The following is a 17,561-nucleotide window of genomic DNA, read 5'->3' as shown; positions in this document are numbered from 1 at the left end:
AAGGGAAGGCAATTGTAAACTGCTTTGAGACTTTTTTGGGTAGAGAAAAGCGGCATCTTCTGAGGTTCTTATGAGGCCTTCAGCCTCTGTTGTAGGTCCTTCAAAGGAACTGGTTTGCCACTATGTGAGACAGGACTAGAGGGATCCTCACTGGTCTGATCCAGCAGAACTCTTCTTGTGTTTTTATGAAGGCCTTGGCCCCTCTGCCCTATTGATGGCCCTTCAAAGGAACTGGCTGGCCAGTGAATGAGACAGGAAGCTGGACTGGAATACCCCTGGGTCTGATCCAGCAAACATCTCCTGATGTTCTCAGGAAGGCTTTGGCCTCTATGGCCTGTTGATGTCTTTCCAGAGGAACTGGTTGGCCACTATGTGAGACAGGAGGCTGGACTGGATGTTATTAGGAAGGCTTTGGTCTCTATAGCCTGTTGATGGCCCTCCAGAGGAAGTGGCAAGTCCTTGTGTTGCTGGACCAGATGGACCATTGATCTAACCCAGCAGGTCTCTTGTGATATTCCTATTTTCCTACCTGATCCTTTTCAAACCGGAGATGGTGGTAGAGATTGAACCTGGGACCATCTCTATGCAAAGCAGATGCTCTGCCACTGAACCTCTGAGGAATTCATCTACGATGTTTGAAGGATCAAAGCAAAACTCAGAGATACTCTTAAACAAGTTATATGTTTATTGAGGGAAACAGACTGCAGATCCAGGCAGAATTTTCATTGGTGATCAGTAACTCTTGCTACAGCTTAGTTCTGCAGAGAGCGGGCAATTCTCGTTTGCAGTCAACATCATTCCACTTAAATCCTGAAAGAAAACAGTGAAGGAGGGTCAGACATGCTCCTTTCCTTCCATCTCAAACAGAATCCCTGGAACACTTTCTGTAAGTCCTTACGGGGAACCCAGGGCTAGTTTATCCAGGCTTCTAGACACCCCACTCAGTGCTTCTCCTGCCATAGACCTGGGCCACGGCCTCTCACCCCACCGCCCTCTCTCCTCCTTAAGGACCCTTGGAGCAACTGCCCTTTCCGCTGGACGGTTAAGGTGTGGCTTCGGTGCCCTGCTGTGGGTCATTCAGAGAAACTGGTTGCCAATGTGTGAGATGGGAGGTTGGACTGGATGGACCCTCCCTGGCCTGACCCAGCAGGGCTCTTCTGAGGGTCTTCTCAGGGGAAGGCCTCTGCCTCTCTGCCCTGTGGCTGGCCCTGCAGAGGGACTGGCTGGCCCCTGGGTGAGACGGGAGGCTGGACTGGAGGGACCCTCCCTGGCCTGACCCAGCCGGGCTCTTCGGAGGGTCTTCTCAGGGGAAGGCCTCGGCCTCTCTGCCCTGTGGCTGGCCCTGCAGAGGAACTGGCTGGCCTCTGGGTGAGACGGGAGGCTGGACTGGATGGACCCTCCCTGGCCTGACCGAGCAGGGCTCTTCTGAGAGTCTTCTCAGGGGAAGGCCTCGGCCTCTCTGCCCTGTGGCTGGCCCCTGTGAGAGACGGGAGGCTGGACTGGATGGACCCTCCCTGGCCTGACCCAGCAGGGCTCTTCTGATGTTCTTATGAAGACCACAGAGTGTGACAGGGAACTAGACTAGATGGACTCTAACACCAACTCTTCTTCTTCCTCAGTGATATCAGGGCTCTCTCAGCCTCCCCTCCCTCACAGGGTGTCTGTTGTGGGGAGAGAAAAGGGAATGCAAATGGAAACCGCTTTGAGATTCCTTTGGGTAGAAAATAGCGGCATATAAGAACCAACTCTTCATATAAGAACCAACAGAGAAATAGATCAGGTCAGAGGGGGAGGTAGCAGCTTTAGGTGTCAGGATCAGCCGACGAACCTGTGTGACTCCATCTTGCCTGTTGCATATTTTGCTTTGTCCTTGTGACCCATGCATTCTCACTGTTCCCATTTAACCATGCGTTGCAGTTGTCTCCTTTGATTTGCCTGCTTTGATCCCTGCCTGCTCACACTGCATATTTCCCCCCTCACTGTGAAACATTGTTACAAGGATCCTGCAGTTCCTGCAAAGGCTTATCAGCTAGCCGGTGGCGCTGGCTTGACCAAGGCCGCGTGAATTTCAACGCCTCTGGCAGGAATCCTGGGATGTCACCTGGGAGAGGGGGCACCCCCTCCCATGGGAACACTCAAGTTTTGGGCGGGAGAATAGTATTGATAAGTGCTTGTAGTTCCTATGCTGGGGAGATTTGACTTCTAACGTTATAGTGACTAGAGCTAACTTCCATTAAAGCTTTCTTTCTACAGAAGTTTTGTTGTGAGTTTTGTCAGCACTTGACATTAGGTGTGGAGTATCAGAGGGAGGCCCCTGGGGCCAGTCTCAACTGAAAGCCTGAGCTCCATTTTTCAGGCCTTAGGGAACTGTTTGAGTCCTGATAGGGCCTTTATTTCATTGGGGAGCTTTTCCCACCAGACTGGGGTGACGGAGAAGAAAGCCCTGGCTCTGGTCATGAACCTGGAGGAAAGGTGAGGTTGTGTTTTAATAAAGAAAAACGACTCCAGCTTGGACTCATTCCTAGAGAACTTGTTTGAAGTTAAACAGGTAAGTATTGGAGCTGAAGGGTCAAAGGAATAACCAATTGTAGCATCTTTCATGTCAGAGCTTGACCTAGCACTGCTATTTTCCTATCTGAATCAAGGACAGGGTGGTTTTTTGTGGAACCAGTAAGTTCTGAGAAACACTGAACAGAAGAGAAGCCATGTTGGATCAGGCCAATGGCCCCTCCACTTTAAGAGTAGGGTTCTAAATGCTAGGATTCGGTTGAGAACCTGGTCAGCTGGTTGGTCTGCCATCCGTCCAACGCACCACCAGCTGTCCTGCTGGACCTGCTGGAGGCAGTGACCACCCATGCATTGCTGTTCCCCAGGCTGCTGGTCTTGGGGGACTTCAATGTCCATGCGGAGTTGTCGTAGCAAGGGCACGGCTCAGACCTGGTGTTGTTTGGAAGCAGTGATGGTCTGGCTCAGGCAAAGCCAACTGAAACTCAACCCCTCTGAGACCGAGGTCCTGTAGTTTGGTAGGAGGGGGACACACCAGGAAGGATGTTTGCCCTCCTGGATGGAATGCAATTAAAGAGCTTGCGCTCAGCCAGAAATTTGGGCATGACCATTGACACTCCCCTTTCTATGGAGGTGCACATCACTAGGGAAGCCCAGCTAGCATTTTTCTATCTGTGCTAAGCAAGGCTAATAGAACCCTGTCTGCCTCAGGAACAACGGTCCATGGCGATCCATTTCTGGGCTGGACCTCTGTAACTTGCTCTATGCAGGCCTTCCCTTAGCCTTGACCCAGAAATTACAACCGGTACAAAATGCAGCAGCTGAGATCCTTACTAGAACATCTTGGAGAGCGCACATCCAGTTGGTACTGAGGCAGCTGCATTGGTTGTCATTTGTCTACCACAAGGGTAGTCAACCTGTGGTCCTCCAGATGTTCATGGACTACAATTCCCATGAGCCCTTGACAGCAAATGCTGGCAGGGGCTCATGGGAATATATCTGAGGGCCCGTTTAATTCCATGTGCCCTGTGCAGGGCATCACACTATGTGAGTTCTAATAGGCTGAAGGTCCCAGGCCCAAGTAAAATGGGCTTGTCCTTGAGCAGCACCAGGGACGTTCTGGTCCTGGCCCCTGCCACGTAAAACAAGCTACTTGAAGAGCTGAGGGTCCTGACAGAACTGACTCGGTTCCGCCAGACCTGCAACATGGAGCTCTTCCACCAGGCATTTGACGAAGGCCAGGATGAGAAAGATCTAGCCCCTCATCCAATGCTCCAATTAAAGACTTCTTCCTTGGATGTATGGCAGATTGGGGGCAGGCTTAATGTGGGGTGGGAAGGGAAGAAAATGGGGATTGTTTTAAAATGTATTGTTTAATAATCATTGTACTTCTACTCTTTTATTTTTTGTGAACTGTTGTTAGCTGCCACAGGTTGGTTGGCCAGGAGCAGTAGAATATAAATAAATAACATTCCACCTGCCTGAGCATCTTCTCACCTGATTTACTGGATATGCTAACACAGTGTTCCCTTCCCCCTTCATTGTTGGGCTCACCGATGTCCCATGCTTGATAGAATAATGGAGTGTTATCATTCCATTCCCAGTTCCTGGTCTATTAAAAATGGTAGGAGAGAGAATTAGAGAATTAGAGATGACTGAGAGGGGATCTGATAACCATCTTCAAATATTTAAAAGGCTGCCATGTAGAGGATGGAGCAGAGTTGTTCTCTCTTGCCCCAGAGGGACGGACCAGAACCAATGAAATTAATTCAGAAGAAATTCCGTCTAAACATCCAGAAGAAGTTCCTAACAGTGAGGGTGGTTTCTCAGTGGAACAGGCTTCCTCAGGAGGTGGTTGGTTCTCCATCTTTGGAAATATTTAAACAGAGGCTGGAGAGCCAGCTGATTTTGTGAAGGTTCAAGGGGGTGGCAGGTTAGGGTGGATGAGCAAGAGGGTTGTGAGTGTCCCGCATTGTGCGGGGGGTAGACTAGATGACCCAGGAGGTCCCTTCCAACTCTATGATTCTCTGATTCTGTGATCAAATTCCCCACATTTGATCATCTCAGCAACATGGAAAGCAGCAGAAGGGTAACATTTGCAGTGACTCATGAAAAGCCTATCCTGACAAAAATGTTGTGAGTCTTTAAGGACTCTTTTCTAAGGCTGTTGCTCACTCAGGAGGTTGTCTGCAAGAGCCATCTTTGTGCAGTCAATGAAAGGATAGGATAAAGGTATTCATTCATTATTTTGCAGGTTTCTATGAATCGTCATTCCCCTTTCAGTGTTTCACCAATTGCTTTCTTCTGTCCCCCTCAACCAGGATTTCAATCTGGGGGTGGGTGATGACCCATTTCCCCATTTTTTTTGTGGGAAGAACACACTATCGAGTTCTCCCATTCAAAGTGTGCTCCATATTTCTGGATGTGCCCCCCCTACTGAAAGTATTTCCAAAAAGGTCGCTGTAAAGGTGTGTGTGTATTTCCTCCACTTGCAGGCTCACACTTGGCCATTGCAGGTGGGGGTCACCATTGCTGAAACAGAGCACCTGCCTAAGTGCTACCAGGATCTGTCCTTAACATTCATGGAGGAGGAATGTGATCAGCTGCCTTAAGAACGCCCCACAGACTGTGCCATTGAACAGAAATTGGGAGCCACTTTTCTAAAGCTAAGCTGTACAACATGAGCCCCATGGAGTTGGGGGAGCTGCTGAACTTCATCAATAAGTACCTGGCCCAGCATTTTATCCATCCTGCCACTTCATCCATGACCGCCCTAGTCCTTTTTGCAAAAAAGAAGTATGGAACCCTCCAATTGTGCAGACTATTGGGCCATCAATGCCGCTTCAAAGACTAACGCCTACCCAGTTCCCCGGATCAAAGACTTATTGTGGCAGTTGTGGGGAGGGAAGGTGTTCACCAAGCTCGACCTGAGGGAGGCATATTTTCATGTGAGCAGTGCTTGGGGATAAATGGAAGACTGCCTTTAATACCCCATGGAGTAGTGCAAGTACTTAGATATGCCATTTGGATTATGTGGCACTCTCAGTGTATTCACGAACATGATCAACAAGGTTCTACATTAGCGATCCCCAACCTGTGGGCCGCGGGCCACATGTGGTTCTTCGACTAATTGGAGGTGGGCCCCAAAGGATGCCTTCTCTCCCCCCCCCAGCCCTTTACTTCATCCCCCCCCCCGGACCTTTACAAAACATTTCGGGTGTCATAGTCTCCCATCACTCCCAGATCAGACTATCTCGTTGCAGAGAAACAAGCTCAGGGTTCCCATTGATTTGTCATTGTCATGAGTTAAAATTTCCATGAAAATAAAATGTTCCTTATGTTCATTGTTGTGGCGTGTCTGTATCTTATTTTGAAGGGATGTTTAAACATTACCATAGTGATCAGAGAGCGTTAGGGCAGTGGTTGAGAGTAGAGGAATAAACTACCCCCCCACGGGCCTCAGTAAAAGGCGTTGAGTGGTCCCCGGTGAGTGATCCCCGGTGTTGAGTGGTCCCCGGTGATAAAAAGGTTGGGAACCACTGTTCTACATGATCTACTCTACAAGGGGGTTATTGTTTATCTTGATGACATTCTTATATAAAGCCAGATGCTGGAGGAGCATATTCCCCTGGTGCAGGAGATTCTGCAGTGTCTCCTTGATAACAAACTTTATGCCAAACTGTCCAAGGGAAGGCCTGGACTATCTAGGATACTGGTTCTCCCCTGAGGGGATCCAAATGGACCTGTAAACTAAACATGAGCAGGCAGTGTGATGCAGCGGTAAAAAAGGTGAATGCAATTTTGGGCTGTATCAACAGGGGCATCACATCAAAATCACAAGATGTCATAGTCCCATTGTATACGGCACTGGTCAGACCACACCTGGAGTACTGTGTGCAGTTCTGGAGGCCTCACTTCAAGAAGGACATAGATAAAATTGAAAGGGTACAGAGGAGAGCGACGAGGATGATCTGGGCCAAGGGACCAAGCCCTATGAAGATAGGTTGAGGGACTTGGGAATGTTCAGAAAAAGAGGTTGAGAGGGGACATGATAGCCCTCTTTAAGTATTTGAAAGGTTGTCATTTGGTGGAGGGCAGGATGCTGTTCCCAATGGCTGCAGAGGAAAGGACACGCAGTAATAGGTTTAAACTACAAGTATAACGATATAGGCTAGATATCAGGAAAAAGATGTTCACAGTCAGAGTAGTTCAGCAGTGGAATATGCTGCCTAAGGAGGTGGTGAGCTCCCCCTCACTGGCAGTCTTCAAGCAAAGGTTGGATACACCCTTTTCTTGGATGCTTTAGGATGCTTAGGGCTGATCCTGCGTTGAGCAGGGGGTTGGACTAGGTGGCCTGTATGGCCCCTTCCAACTCCATGATTCTATGATTCTATGATTCTATGATTCTATGATTCTATGATTCTATGATTCTATGATTCTATGATTCTATGATTCTATGATTCTATGATTCTATGATTCTATGATTCTATGAAAAGGGATTTGTCATGGTGATCACTTGCTTGATGTAGCCAATCGGGAGATATATCTGCTTAATTGCTTTTCAAATATTGCAGAGAATGTGATGATTGAGAGATGGTATTGAGTTTTCTGCCTTCTGCTTGGACAGATCCCACCCTGTCCAACTGCTACCCATCCAGTCCCACACCAGTTTCCTGTCACGAGACCCTCCAGTGACTGCACCTTCCTTTGGGTTACAACTTAAGCAATCCTCTCCCAAGGAGAAGAGGAAAATGTCGAACTGACTACTCACGCGCCGGGGATCATTGAGCCCAATCCAGAGTTCATCCAAACCTTGAAAATTAGAATTAAGGTAGTTAACCACTGAAGCGTGGTCTATTTCCTTAAAAAACGATGCTAGGTGGCCATTGGTACCAATGTTCTGACACGCAATCTGGAAGAGACAAAGAACAAAGAATTCTCTGTAATTTAGCAACAGAACAGACAGGTGAATCGCTCCCTACTGTTGTTACCTCTTCTTTGCACTTCGCTGTAGGGTGCAGTTCAAAATAGTGCTGCACTTTCCCCCATCCTATTTCACCATGAGAGCACCCTAACCTTTTTTTCGAATGTTCTAAGTTGAACTCTAGCGCTAGGCCAGAACAACATATCAGTTCCACAATGGCACAATGGAAAGGCCTTGGCACCATGGAGATGCTGTGAGGAGCTCCGCCCTACTCCCCCTCCAAATGCTGCCCGTGTTCCAGAAGTCTGAAATTGCTTTGTCAGGACCCCCCTCCCCCCATGCACCATAGGGAACCCACTCTCCTCATGAATTACCCAATGAGCAGAGGGTAGGACTAGATAACCTGGAGGGTTCCTTCCCACACTAGGATTCTAGTAGTTCAGCTGTGGAAGGGGCTGCCTAAGGAGGTGGGGAGCTCCCCCTCACTGGCAGTCTTCAAGCAGCGGATGGATAGATCCTTCTCCTGGATGCTGGAGGCTGATCCTGCACTGAGCAGGGGGTGGGACTAGATGGCCTGCATGGCCCCTTCCCACTCTAGGATTCTAGGAGTCTAGTTCAGCAGTGGAAGGGGCTGCCTCAGGAGGTGGGGAGCTCCCCCTCACTGGCCGTCTCCAAGCAGCGGCTGGACAGATCCTTCTCCTGGATGCTGGAGGCTGATCCTGCACTGAGCAGGGGATGGGATTAGATGGCCTGCATGGCCCCTTCCCACTCTAGGATTCTAGGAGTCTAGTTCAGCAGGGGAAGGGGCTGCCTAAGGAGGTGGGTAGCTCCCCCTCACTGGTGGTCTTCAAGGATAGGCTGGACAGATCCTTCTCCTGGATGCTGGAGGCTGATCCTGCACTGAGCAGGGGGTGGGACTAGATGGCCTGCATGGCCCCTTCCCACTCTAGGATTCTAGGAGGCTAGTTCAGCAGTGGAATGGGCTGCCTACTGTGGTGGTGACTTTCTTGATGCTTGTCATCAGAGCCAGACCTCAAGTTGCAATTCTTACCTCAGCTGCCATCCAAGTCCGTGGAACAGCGATAACTGAGTAGCAGTACGAACCATGGGTCAACCATGGAGAAGGGCATTCGGCTTCAGTACCTGTCAGGAAGTGGGAAATTATGGTCAGGGAAAAAGCCACAAGGGAAGAGATCCTCTGCAAGCAGCCTGGACCTTCAAGATCTGGGGGAGCGTCTCCAGTGCTGTGGCAGGATTCTCCTTAGGTTTATGCTGAAGCTGGTTCGATCATCTTAAGCATCTAACTTAAACCTAGAAATATCTGCCAGGATAGCTCTTAGATTGTATCAAGCAGTTAACGTGACGTCTACGATCTCTCAAGTAAGTTAATTAATAATAACTTTTCTTTTGTATATCTAAAAGGTAAAGGTAAAGGTATCCCCTGTGCAAGCACCGAGTCATGTCTGACCCTTGGGGTGACGCCCTCCAGCGTTTTCATGGCAGACTCAATACGGGGTGGTTTGCCAGTGCCTTCCCCAGTCATTACTGTTTACCCCCCAGCAAACAAGCTGGCTGCTCATTTAACCGACCTCGGAAGGATGGAAGGCTGAGTCAACCTTGAACCGGCTGCTGGGATTGAACTCCCAACCTCATGGGCAAAGCTTTCAGGCAGCTGCCTTACCACTCTGCGCCACAAGAGGCTCTTTTGTATATCTAAACAGGCCTTTTTTTTTTTTTAATGTAGTGGAAATGTGGATGGCTCTTAGACTCATGGCTCTTAGAGTTTTGGGCAAAAGTTTATATCACTGTGGAGTCAATGTGGGGTGGTATATTTTCAAATGATGATTATATTTTATTTACTGCTTTTTGTATCAATAACTCGTGTTGCATCCTATATTTCTATCTTTATGAAAATAAAAAAAATTCATTACAAAAAAAAAAGATCTGGGGGAGCTTCTCCAGTGCTGTGTCAGGGTCTACTTTGAGTGACAGTTACTTTTCCAGGTCAGGTAGAAGCCGGGGATTGAATCTTGGATATTCTGGGTGTTGAGCAGATCTAGGGTGCTGCTTTAAATAAAAAAAGTAAGGCTCATTGCAACCCTGTGGTAATTATGGCAACCAGGAAGACTTGTCCCTGGTTGGACAAGATGGTCTTGCTATTTATACTGAAATTTCCAAGGATAATCACCCTTGAGGGGACCCTAGCACCAGGTTCGAGATCACCTCCAGGATCCGACCAGCAAAGCAGGCAGAATGGAAGGAAACCTACCAGTTGGTCAACTGTTCCCCAAACCCAACAGGAAGTAGAACCCATCAAGACTGGCTTCTGCCTGCAGTTGGTATTTACTGAAGGAGAAGAACTGTTAATTTACTTCTTGAGCTCCCTCTTGATACAAAGAGGCAGACATACAAATGGATGTGGAAGTGCTCATTTCAGGCTAACCATCTGAGGAAACATACATTATGAACGTCTCTCACTTGTTTCAGCTGTATCCTCAGTGTATATCATTACTGTACACGCAGTAATGGGTTTAAACTACAAGTACAACGATATAGGCTAGATATCAGGAAAAAATTTTTCACAGTCAGAGTAGTTCAGCAGTGGAATAGGCTGCCTAAGGAGGTGGGGAGCTCCCCCTCACTGGAAGTCTTCAAGCAAAGGTTAGATACACACTTTTCTTGGATGCTTTAGGATGCTTAGAGCTAATCCTGTGTTGAGCAGGGGGTTGGACTAGATGGCCTACATGGCCCCTTCCAACTCTATGGTTCTAGGATTCTAGGATTCTATGATTCTATCCAGGCCTTCCTAAAAACATCAAAGGAGCACTGCTGGACCAAACCAGTGAAGGTCCATCTAATCCAGCATATCCTTTCTCACTCAATGGCCACATCCAGGGGCAGCAAATTCTGCAAATTAAGTAAACTATGTGTGTAGAAATACTTCCCTTTCCTTGTCCTCAATCTCCCAGTCTTGGGCATGTGTGAATGACCCTGGGTTCTAGTATGACGAGAGAGAGGGGAAGAACCCCTTGGAGGAACAGGTCTCCTAACAGCAATTCCCTATACTGAACCCCTAATGAAAAAGAGGTTGTTCCATCTCCTGGGGGAGGTCTTCTCTGTCACTCACCTGGCATGAAGAAGTGGGCAACCAGGAGGCCAAAAAGCTGTCTGTAGGTGAATGCCCCCATTTGCACCTGCAAAGAAAGATCAGAAGGGCCCAGTGGTGGTAAGTCTGTTTTACTTGCTGCATACAAGGACAGCTGAGCCTTCAAGAATGTTACCAAATCAGTTGGCTTTAAACCTGGACCTCTGTTCTGTTACTCAACAGACTTTATCCCAATTCAGCTTGGTCGGATGCAATTAATATACAACTGAAGAAGACTAATGAAACTACCTCACACCTATGTTGTGTTTGATGGTTACTTTGAAATATTAAAGATATTGAAGACCAGATATTTTTCTTCTTGCTTGGCTTAATACTGGCCTTCAGTTGGAAAGTAAGAGTAAGTTACTGCAGTAGAAACAAATTCTTCGGAAACATCTAGGATTGACTGAGGCACATGTGTGTTTCTACTTTGCTCTCTTGATATTTCAAGCCTGCAGCTGGCAAAATCGTTGCAGAAAACACACTAAGGAGTGGCCCAGGACCAACAAGGAGCACAACCCTCCAGCCCTGGCTAGCCCTTTCTCTTCAGATCTCAGAAACTAAGCAGGGATGGCAAAAAGTCTGAGGTTTTGATGGATATTGAAGCACAAAATCTAAATAAATCTAAATAAATAAATAAATAAATAAAATGAGTTGGTTGCTTTAACTCCCTTCTATAAGAATTTAACATCACATTTGAGTATGACTCCATCAACGTATTTATTTATGTATTCTTAAATGTATATACCGCTGCTCTCAATTGTCTCGCAGTGGTTCACAATAAGACAATAAAAACACAATAAAACCCCTTTAAAAACCCTTAAAACATTAACAAGCTCTCTTTCACTGGGAGCAAGGGTCTAACAAGCCTTAAGAGATCCTCTGGTAACATCAAGACCCTGACCTGACCTCAACCATATGCCTGGAAGAAGAGCTTGGTCTTGCAGGCCCAGTTATCGTGGGCTTACCTCCTAGCTGAGGGAAAACATTAATTTGGATGGTAATTGACCTCTTTTACATACAAGCTCAATTTGCACTGTGCCCATCCCTTCCCATGGCTCAGAAACTCACCTCCCTTTTTTGTTCAACCCATGTACAGGTCAACAAGATCTTGAACTCTCATGGACGTCTGGTTGGGAAGATGGTGAACTAGCTAAAGAAGCTATTGCTTCTGAGCCCCTCTGCCTTTCAACACTGTTTTTACAGTGTTAAACCACCTCCGTGGAATTTATAAAGGACGTTAAAGTGCACCTGAAGATATTTTGGAGACCGTGCAAAGAAACCTTTCATGTTTTCATATAAAGGGTAGAAGAGCTGTTTCTACAATTAAGCCAAGCAGCACTGAAAGAGAGGCAAGCTAGTCTCGTCCAAGATGAAGAGTTTGCTGCCCCGACCTCTTTACCAAGAACAACAGAGAAGATTCCTTTTCCATTCACCATGTGTACAGGTTACATGGAATTCCCTACAAATACATTTCCAACAGGGAGGTGCAGTTTGTTGCGAAAGTTTGGAGGGAGCTCTTAAAAATGTTGAGAGTGGAGCAAGTCCTAATTTCTGGCTACCACCCAGAGATGAACAGCTAGACTGAAAGGGTTAATTATGTTCTTGAACAGTATCCTCGGTGTTTCATAAAATGTAAGCAGGATGATTGGAATGACTTACTTCCATTCACTGAGTTCATAGAAAAATAGAATCATAGAGTTAGAAGGGACCGCCAGGGCCATCTTGTCCAACCACCTCAAAAATGCAGGAACTCACAACTACCTGCTCACCCATGGTGACACCAATTTCATACCCATGAGATCCCTCCACCAAAAATCTCCAGAATCCAGCCTGGCTTGAAGGAAACTCACCTATAATCCCACAGTGGCAATTAGCAATTCGATTCTAACTATACTAAAGACACATTTATTATTTAAACTTATTACCCACCACCCCCAAACCAGCTTGTGGCAGGTCACAATCTGTCCATATAAAAGCCCCGTAAAACCCCATTAAAACAAATGTGGACACACATATACATATAGTAAAAACAGACTTCTAAAAAATCATGGCAGTCTTCAACCCCACTAACCCCACCCAAAATCTATATAGAGGAGAGGTGTGGGAAGAGGGAGAACAGAAGATATAGCCAATGCTACTAGGCGGTAGATTTCCTTCAATGCCCCCTGCAGGGCACCTTGTATATTCTGCTCAATTATGCACACTGCATATCTTGCATATTCAGTTTGTGGGTAGCATAAGTAATAATGAGAGGATTGAGCTTCCTGTTGGGTCAAGGAGCAGATCCCACAAAAAGCTCAGGGTTAAGCTCATACTGGGCTCGAAGCTGGGGTAACCATGTGCCAAACAGCAAGAAAAACATGGTGCGATTTCTTTAAAACAGTGTTGCTGTGACCATTGGAGACCTCAAGGGACTAACTGGATGGGCATCCAACTGGGAAGGTCATTTACCTGTCTGCCTCCCCGTCTGGCTTGTTGTGACTGGCGGCCACTTCTGACTTCCCTGTGCACAATTCTCCGTCTCCTCGAGCATTTATATGCTCACTGGTGGGACATGACCCGTTCATAGGAATTAAGAGGCATTATCACTCGAACTGAAAGCACAGCATGAGTGCCACGGATGAGCTGCGACCCAATGACCAGGAGGCGGAAAGCCCGAGGGTGCTGGATGGCTTCGTGCCCTGCTGTATGCTGAGGACAACTCTGAGCTGGCAACAGGAGGGTGGTATAGAAATTGAATAAATAATCATCATAATCAATCAATCTAATGCCCAGTCCATTGACCAGCGAAATGCATGATGATGATGATGATGATGATGATGTCATATGCAAGAATTGAGTGTGGGAGTTTTAAGCAGAGGCTGGAGAGCCATCTGACAGAAATGCTGATTCTGTGAACTTAGGCAGATGGTGAGTGCATGGGCAGAAGGGATGGGCCAGGGTCTGCCTCTTGTAGCTCTTCCTTACATTCCCAAGGAATTGTTCATTGCTGATGTGGGATGGGAGGTGAATTTCCTCCAGGCCAGGCTGGATTCTGGAGATTTTTGGTGGTGATGGAAAGATCACTTAGGCATGAAATTGGTTTGACTGTGGGTGGGCAGGTAGTTGTGAGTTCGACTACATGACCCTGGAGTTCTCTTCCAACTCTGTGATTCTACTCTATGATTCTATGATTCAAACATCCCCTGGTTCAGCTCACACCCAGCTCACTGGGTCATTTGGGAAGTGAATATGCATTGAACCATTCATATGTATCAAAACAAAGGCACATTGTTGCACTGCTTTCTCATACTATTACCTGTATCAATACCTGCTCTTACATTTGCACTCACTGCCTCCACAGGTATCTTCTTTAATAAATAAAATAGCTAAAAAGAAACGGTCTGTTTTGAGTGAGACTTCCCCATTAGGGGTCTCTGTGGGCTTTTCATAGAATCATAGAATCCTAGAGTTGGAAGGGGCCATACAGGCCATCTAGTCCTGTATCCTCAATGTAGGATCAGCCCAAAGCATCCTAAAGCATCCAAGAAAAGTGTGTATCCAACCTTTGCTTGAAGACTGCCAGTGAGGGGGAGCTCACCACCTCCTTAGGCAGCCTATTTTGCTGCATGCCCAGGAAAGCAAGTCATGTGATTCATCCTTGCAACAGGTTCTCAAATAGATACAGCTGGCTGCAGGCAGAGCACGCCAGATGACATGCATTTGAGGGATCTATTCAACCATGAAGGGACAAAGTGACTATGTTCCAGCTTTGTAGGTTTGACGATGCCACCATGAGTCCAGGGTACAGTCGCCTCAATGGTCAAGCAGGAACATTTAGTTCTCAGACTGGGCAAATGCCCCTGAAAAATGCACCCATTTGACCCTATTGCATGGGCACAAAATGCTCAGGACAGGAATGATCCAAGCAAGAGTTTGGCCTTACAGTTAACTGTGTAAATCCAAGCCAGGTAAGTTCATTCGGTGACCACATCTCTGTTGGAAGCCTGCACCACCGGTCTTTCATCAACTTCATGACATTAGATTCAACTGGGTAGCCGTGTTGGTTTGAAGTACCACAATAAAACCAGAGTCCAGGAGCACCTTTAAGACCAAGAGAGATTTATTCAAGGTGTGAGCTTTCGAGGGCAAGCACTCTTCCTCAGTCCCCCAAAAGCATGCACTCGAAAGCTCACACCTTTAATAAATCTTTGTCGGTCTTAAAGGCAATACTGGAGGTATTTTGCACGGAGCCAAATAAAACAGTTTAAAAAACAACCATTTTAGATCACTTTGTTATATTACAGTCGTAGTTCTACACTGAATAAGGTTCATAGAATAGAATCATTGAATAATAGAGTTGGAAGGGTCATCTAGTCCAACCCCCTGCAGGCCACTCACATCCCAATCGCTCATCTACTGTAACCTGCCACCCCCTTGAGCCTTCACAGAATCAGTCTCTCCGTGAGATGGCTATCTAGCCTCTGTTTAAAAATTTCCAAAGATGGAGAACCCACCACCTCCCGAGGAAGCCTGTTCCACTGAGAAACCACTCTAACTGTCAGGAACTTCTTCCGGATGTTTAGATGGAATTTCTTTTGAATTAATTTCATCCCATTCATTCTGGTCTGTCCCTCTCGGGCAAGAGAGAACAATTCTGCTCCATCCTCTATATGGCACCCTTTTAAATACTTGAAGATGGTTCTCAGATCCCCTGTCAGTCCTCTCTAGGCCCCCAACCTTTCTTCATATGTCTTGGTCTCCACACCCCTCACCATCTTTGTTGCCCTCCTCTGGGCAAGTTCTAGTTTGTCAACATCCCTGTTCAATTGGGGTGACCAAATCTGAACACAGGACTCCAAGTGAGGCCGAACCAGAGCAGAGTAAAGTGGTACCATCACCTCCCATGATCTGGACATGATACTCCGTTTGATACAGCCCCAAATCCCATTTGCCTTTTTAGCCACTGAGTCACACTGCTGACTCATGTTCAATGTATGTCTTACTAAGAGGGGTTCCACATGATATTCTTGTTCACAAGTTGGTAAAATGCAGCATGGATCCTAATTCTATCAGGTGGATCAATAACTGGTTGACAAATTGTACCCAGAGGGTACTTGTTAATGGTTCAGCATCTTCTTGGAGAAGAGTGACAAGTGGAGAACCCCAAGGATCTGTCCTGGGGCCTGTGTTGTTCAACAAATTTATAAACAATTCGGATGAGGGATTAGAGGGGATACTTATTAAATTTGCAGATGATACTAAACTGGGAGGGGTAGCAAACACAACTGAAGACAGCAACAGAATACAGGATGATCTTAATAGGCTCGAGAAGTGGGCTAAACTGAATAAAATGAAGTTCAATAGGGACAAATGTAAAGTTCTGCATTTAGGTAGAGAAAACCAAATACACCAATATAAGATGGGGGAGACTTGTCTTGGCAGTAGCATGTGCGAAAAAGATCTATGAGTCTTAGTAGACCATACATTGAACATCAGTTATTCTATGATTCTATGATTCTATGAATATAGTCTGTTGAAAAACTACCTTGCAATGTTCACTGCATGGAACAATTCATAGCCCTGCCCTCTGTAGTTTTGCCAACTCCGCTTTGTTCTCTAATGCAGTCACTAATCTGCATAATCAAATGAGCTTCTCTGCATGACTAATAGAGCATCTCAGGCAGGCAGGAGAGAAATGAATTGGTGAAAAGCCTTTTTCAGAAACAACGCTTAAAAGATCATAGAATCATAAAATCATAGAATCATAGAGTTGGAAGGGGCCATACAGGCCACCTAGTCCAACCCCCTGCTCAACGCAGGATTAGCCCTAAGCATCCTAAAGCATCCAAGAAAAGTGTGAATCCAACCTTTACTTGAAGACTGCCAGTGAGGGGGAGCTCACCACCTCCTTAGGCAGCCTATTCCACTGCTGAACTACTCTGACTGTGAAAAACTTTTTCCTGATATCTAGCCTATATCGTTGTACTTGTAGTTTAAACCCATTACTGCGTGTCCTTTCCTCTGCAGCCATTCGGAACAGCATCCTGCCCTCCTCCAAATGACAACCTTTCAAATACTTAAAGAGGGCTATCATGTCCCCTCTCAACCTCCTTTTCTCCAGGCTGAATGTTCCCAAGTCCCTCAACCTATCTTTATAGGGCTTGGTCCCTTGGCCCCAGATCATCTTCGTCGCTCTCCTCTGTACCCTTTCAATTTTATGTACATCCTTCTTGCAATGAGGCCTCCAGAACTGCACACAGTACTCCAGGTGTGGTCTGACCAGTGCCGTATACAATGGGACTATGACGTGATTTTGATATGATGCCCCTGTTGATACAGCCCAAAATGGCATTTGCATTTTTTACCGCTGCCTGCTCATGTTTAGATTACAATCCACAAGTACCCCAAGGTCTTGTTCACACACAGTGTTACCTAGAAGCGTATCCCCCATCCAGTAGGCTTGCTTTTCATTTTTCTGACCCAGATGCAGAACTTTACACTTATCTTTATTAAATTGCATCTTGTTCCCATTTGCCCATTTTTCCATTGTGTTCAGATCTCGTTGAACTCTGTCTCTATCTTCCGGAGTATTTGCCAGTCCTCCCAATTTGGTGTCGTCTGCAAACTTGATGAGTAGTCCTTCCACCCCCTCATCTAGATCATTAATAAATATGTTAAAAAGTACCGGACTGAGCACCGAGCCCTGAGGTACCCCGCTACTCACCTCCCTCCAGTCTGATGAAACACCATTGACAACAACTCTTTGAGTTTGGTTCTCTAACCAATTTCCTATCCACCTAACTATCTGAAAATCCAGATTGCAGTCCTTCAATTTATCCATCAGAACATCATGGGGAACCTTATCAAAAGCTTTACTAAAATCAAAGTAAACAACATCTACCAAATTTCCACGATCCAGCAAACCTGTCACTTGGTCAAAAAAGGAAACCAGGTTGGTCTGACAGGACCTGTTGGAGACAAATCCATGCTGACTTCCTTGGA

The 17,561-nt window shown here is 46.5% G+C and overlaps 2 protein-coding genes across 2 annotated transcripts in view; one reads left to right on the top strand and one right to left on the bottom strand.

Annotated features, from left to right (window-relative positions):
• LOC143838714 (lithostathine-like) overlaps positions 1-17,561 on the top strand; it is a 228,311-nt gene that overhangs the window by 143,393 nt on the left and 67,357 nt on the right. The gene's annotated exons all lie outside the window — the stretch shown is intronic.
• LOC143838711 (C-type lectin lectoxin-Enh6-like) overlaps positions 746-17,561 on the bottom strand; it is a 39,180-nt gene continuing 22,364 nt past the window's right edge. Inside the window, exons 2-6 of the mRNA XM_077340479.1 lie at positions 10,557-10,623; positions 8,481-8,572; positions 7,277-7,417; positions 4,003-4,117; positions 746-810 (exon numbers count right to left, since the gene is read on the bottom strand). Coding sequence (XP_077196594.1) covers positions 746-810; positions 4,003-4,117; positions 7,277-7,417; positions 8,481-8,572; positions 10,557-10,623 — 480 coding nt within the window. The remainder of the gene's footprint in view (positions 811-4,002; positions 4,118-7,276; positions 7,418-8,480; positions 8,573-10,556; positions 10,624-17,561) is intronic.

Source organism: Paroedura picta, chromosome 5 (genome assembly GCF_049243985.1).
Source record: "Paroedura picta isolate Pp20150507F chromosome 5, Ppicta_v3.0, whole genome shotgun sequence".
Classification (NCBI taxonomy): domain Eukaryota; kingdom Metazoa; phylum Chordata; class Lepidosauria; order Squamata; family Gekkonidae; genus Paroedura; species Paroedura picta.
This window is presented reverse-complemented; position numbering and strand designations above follow the sequence as displayed.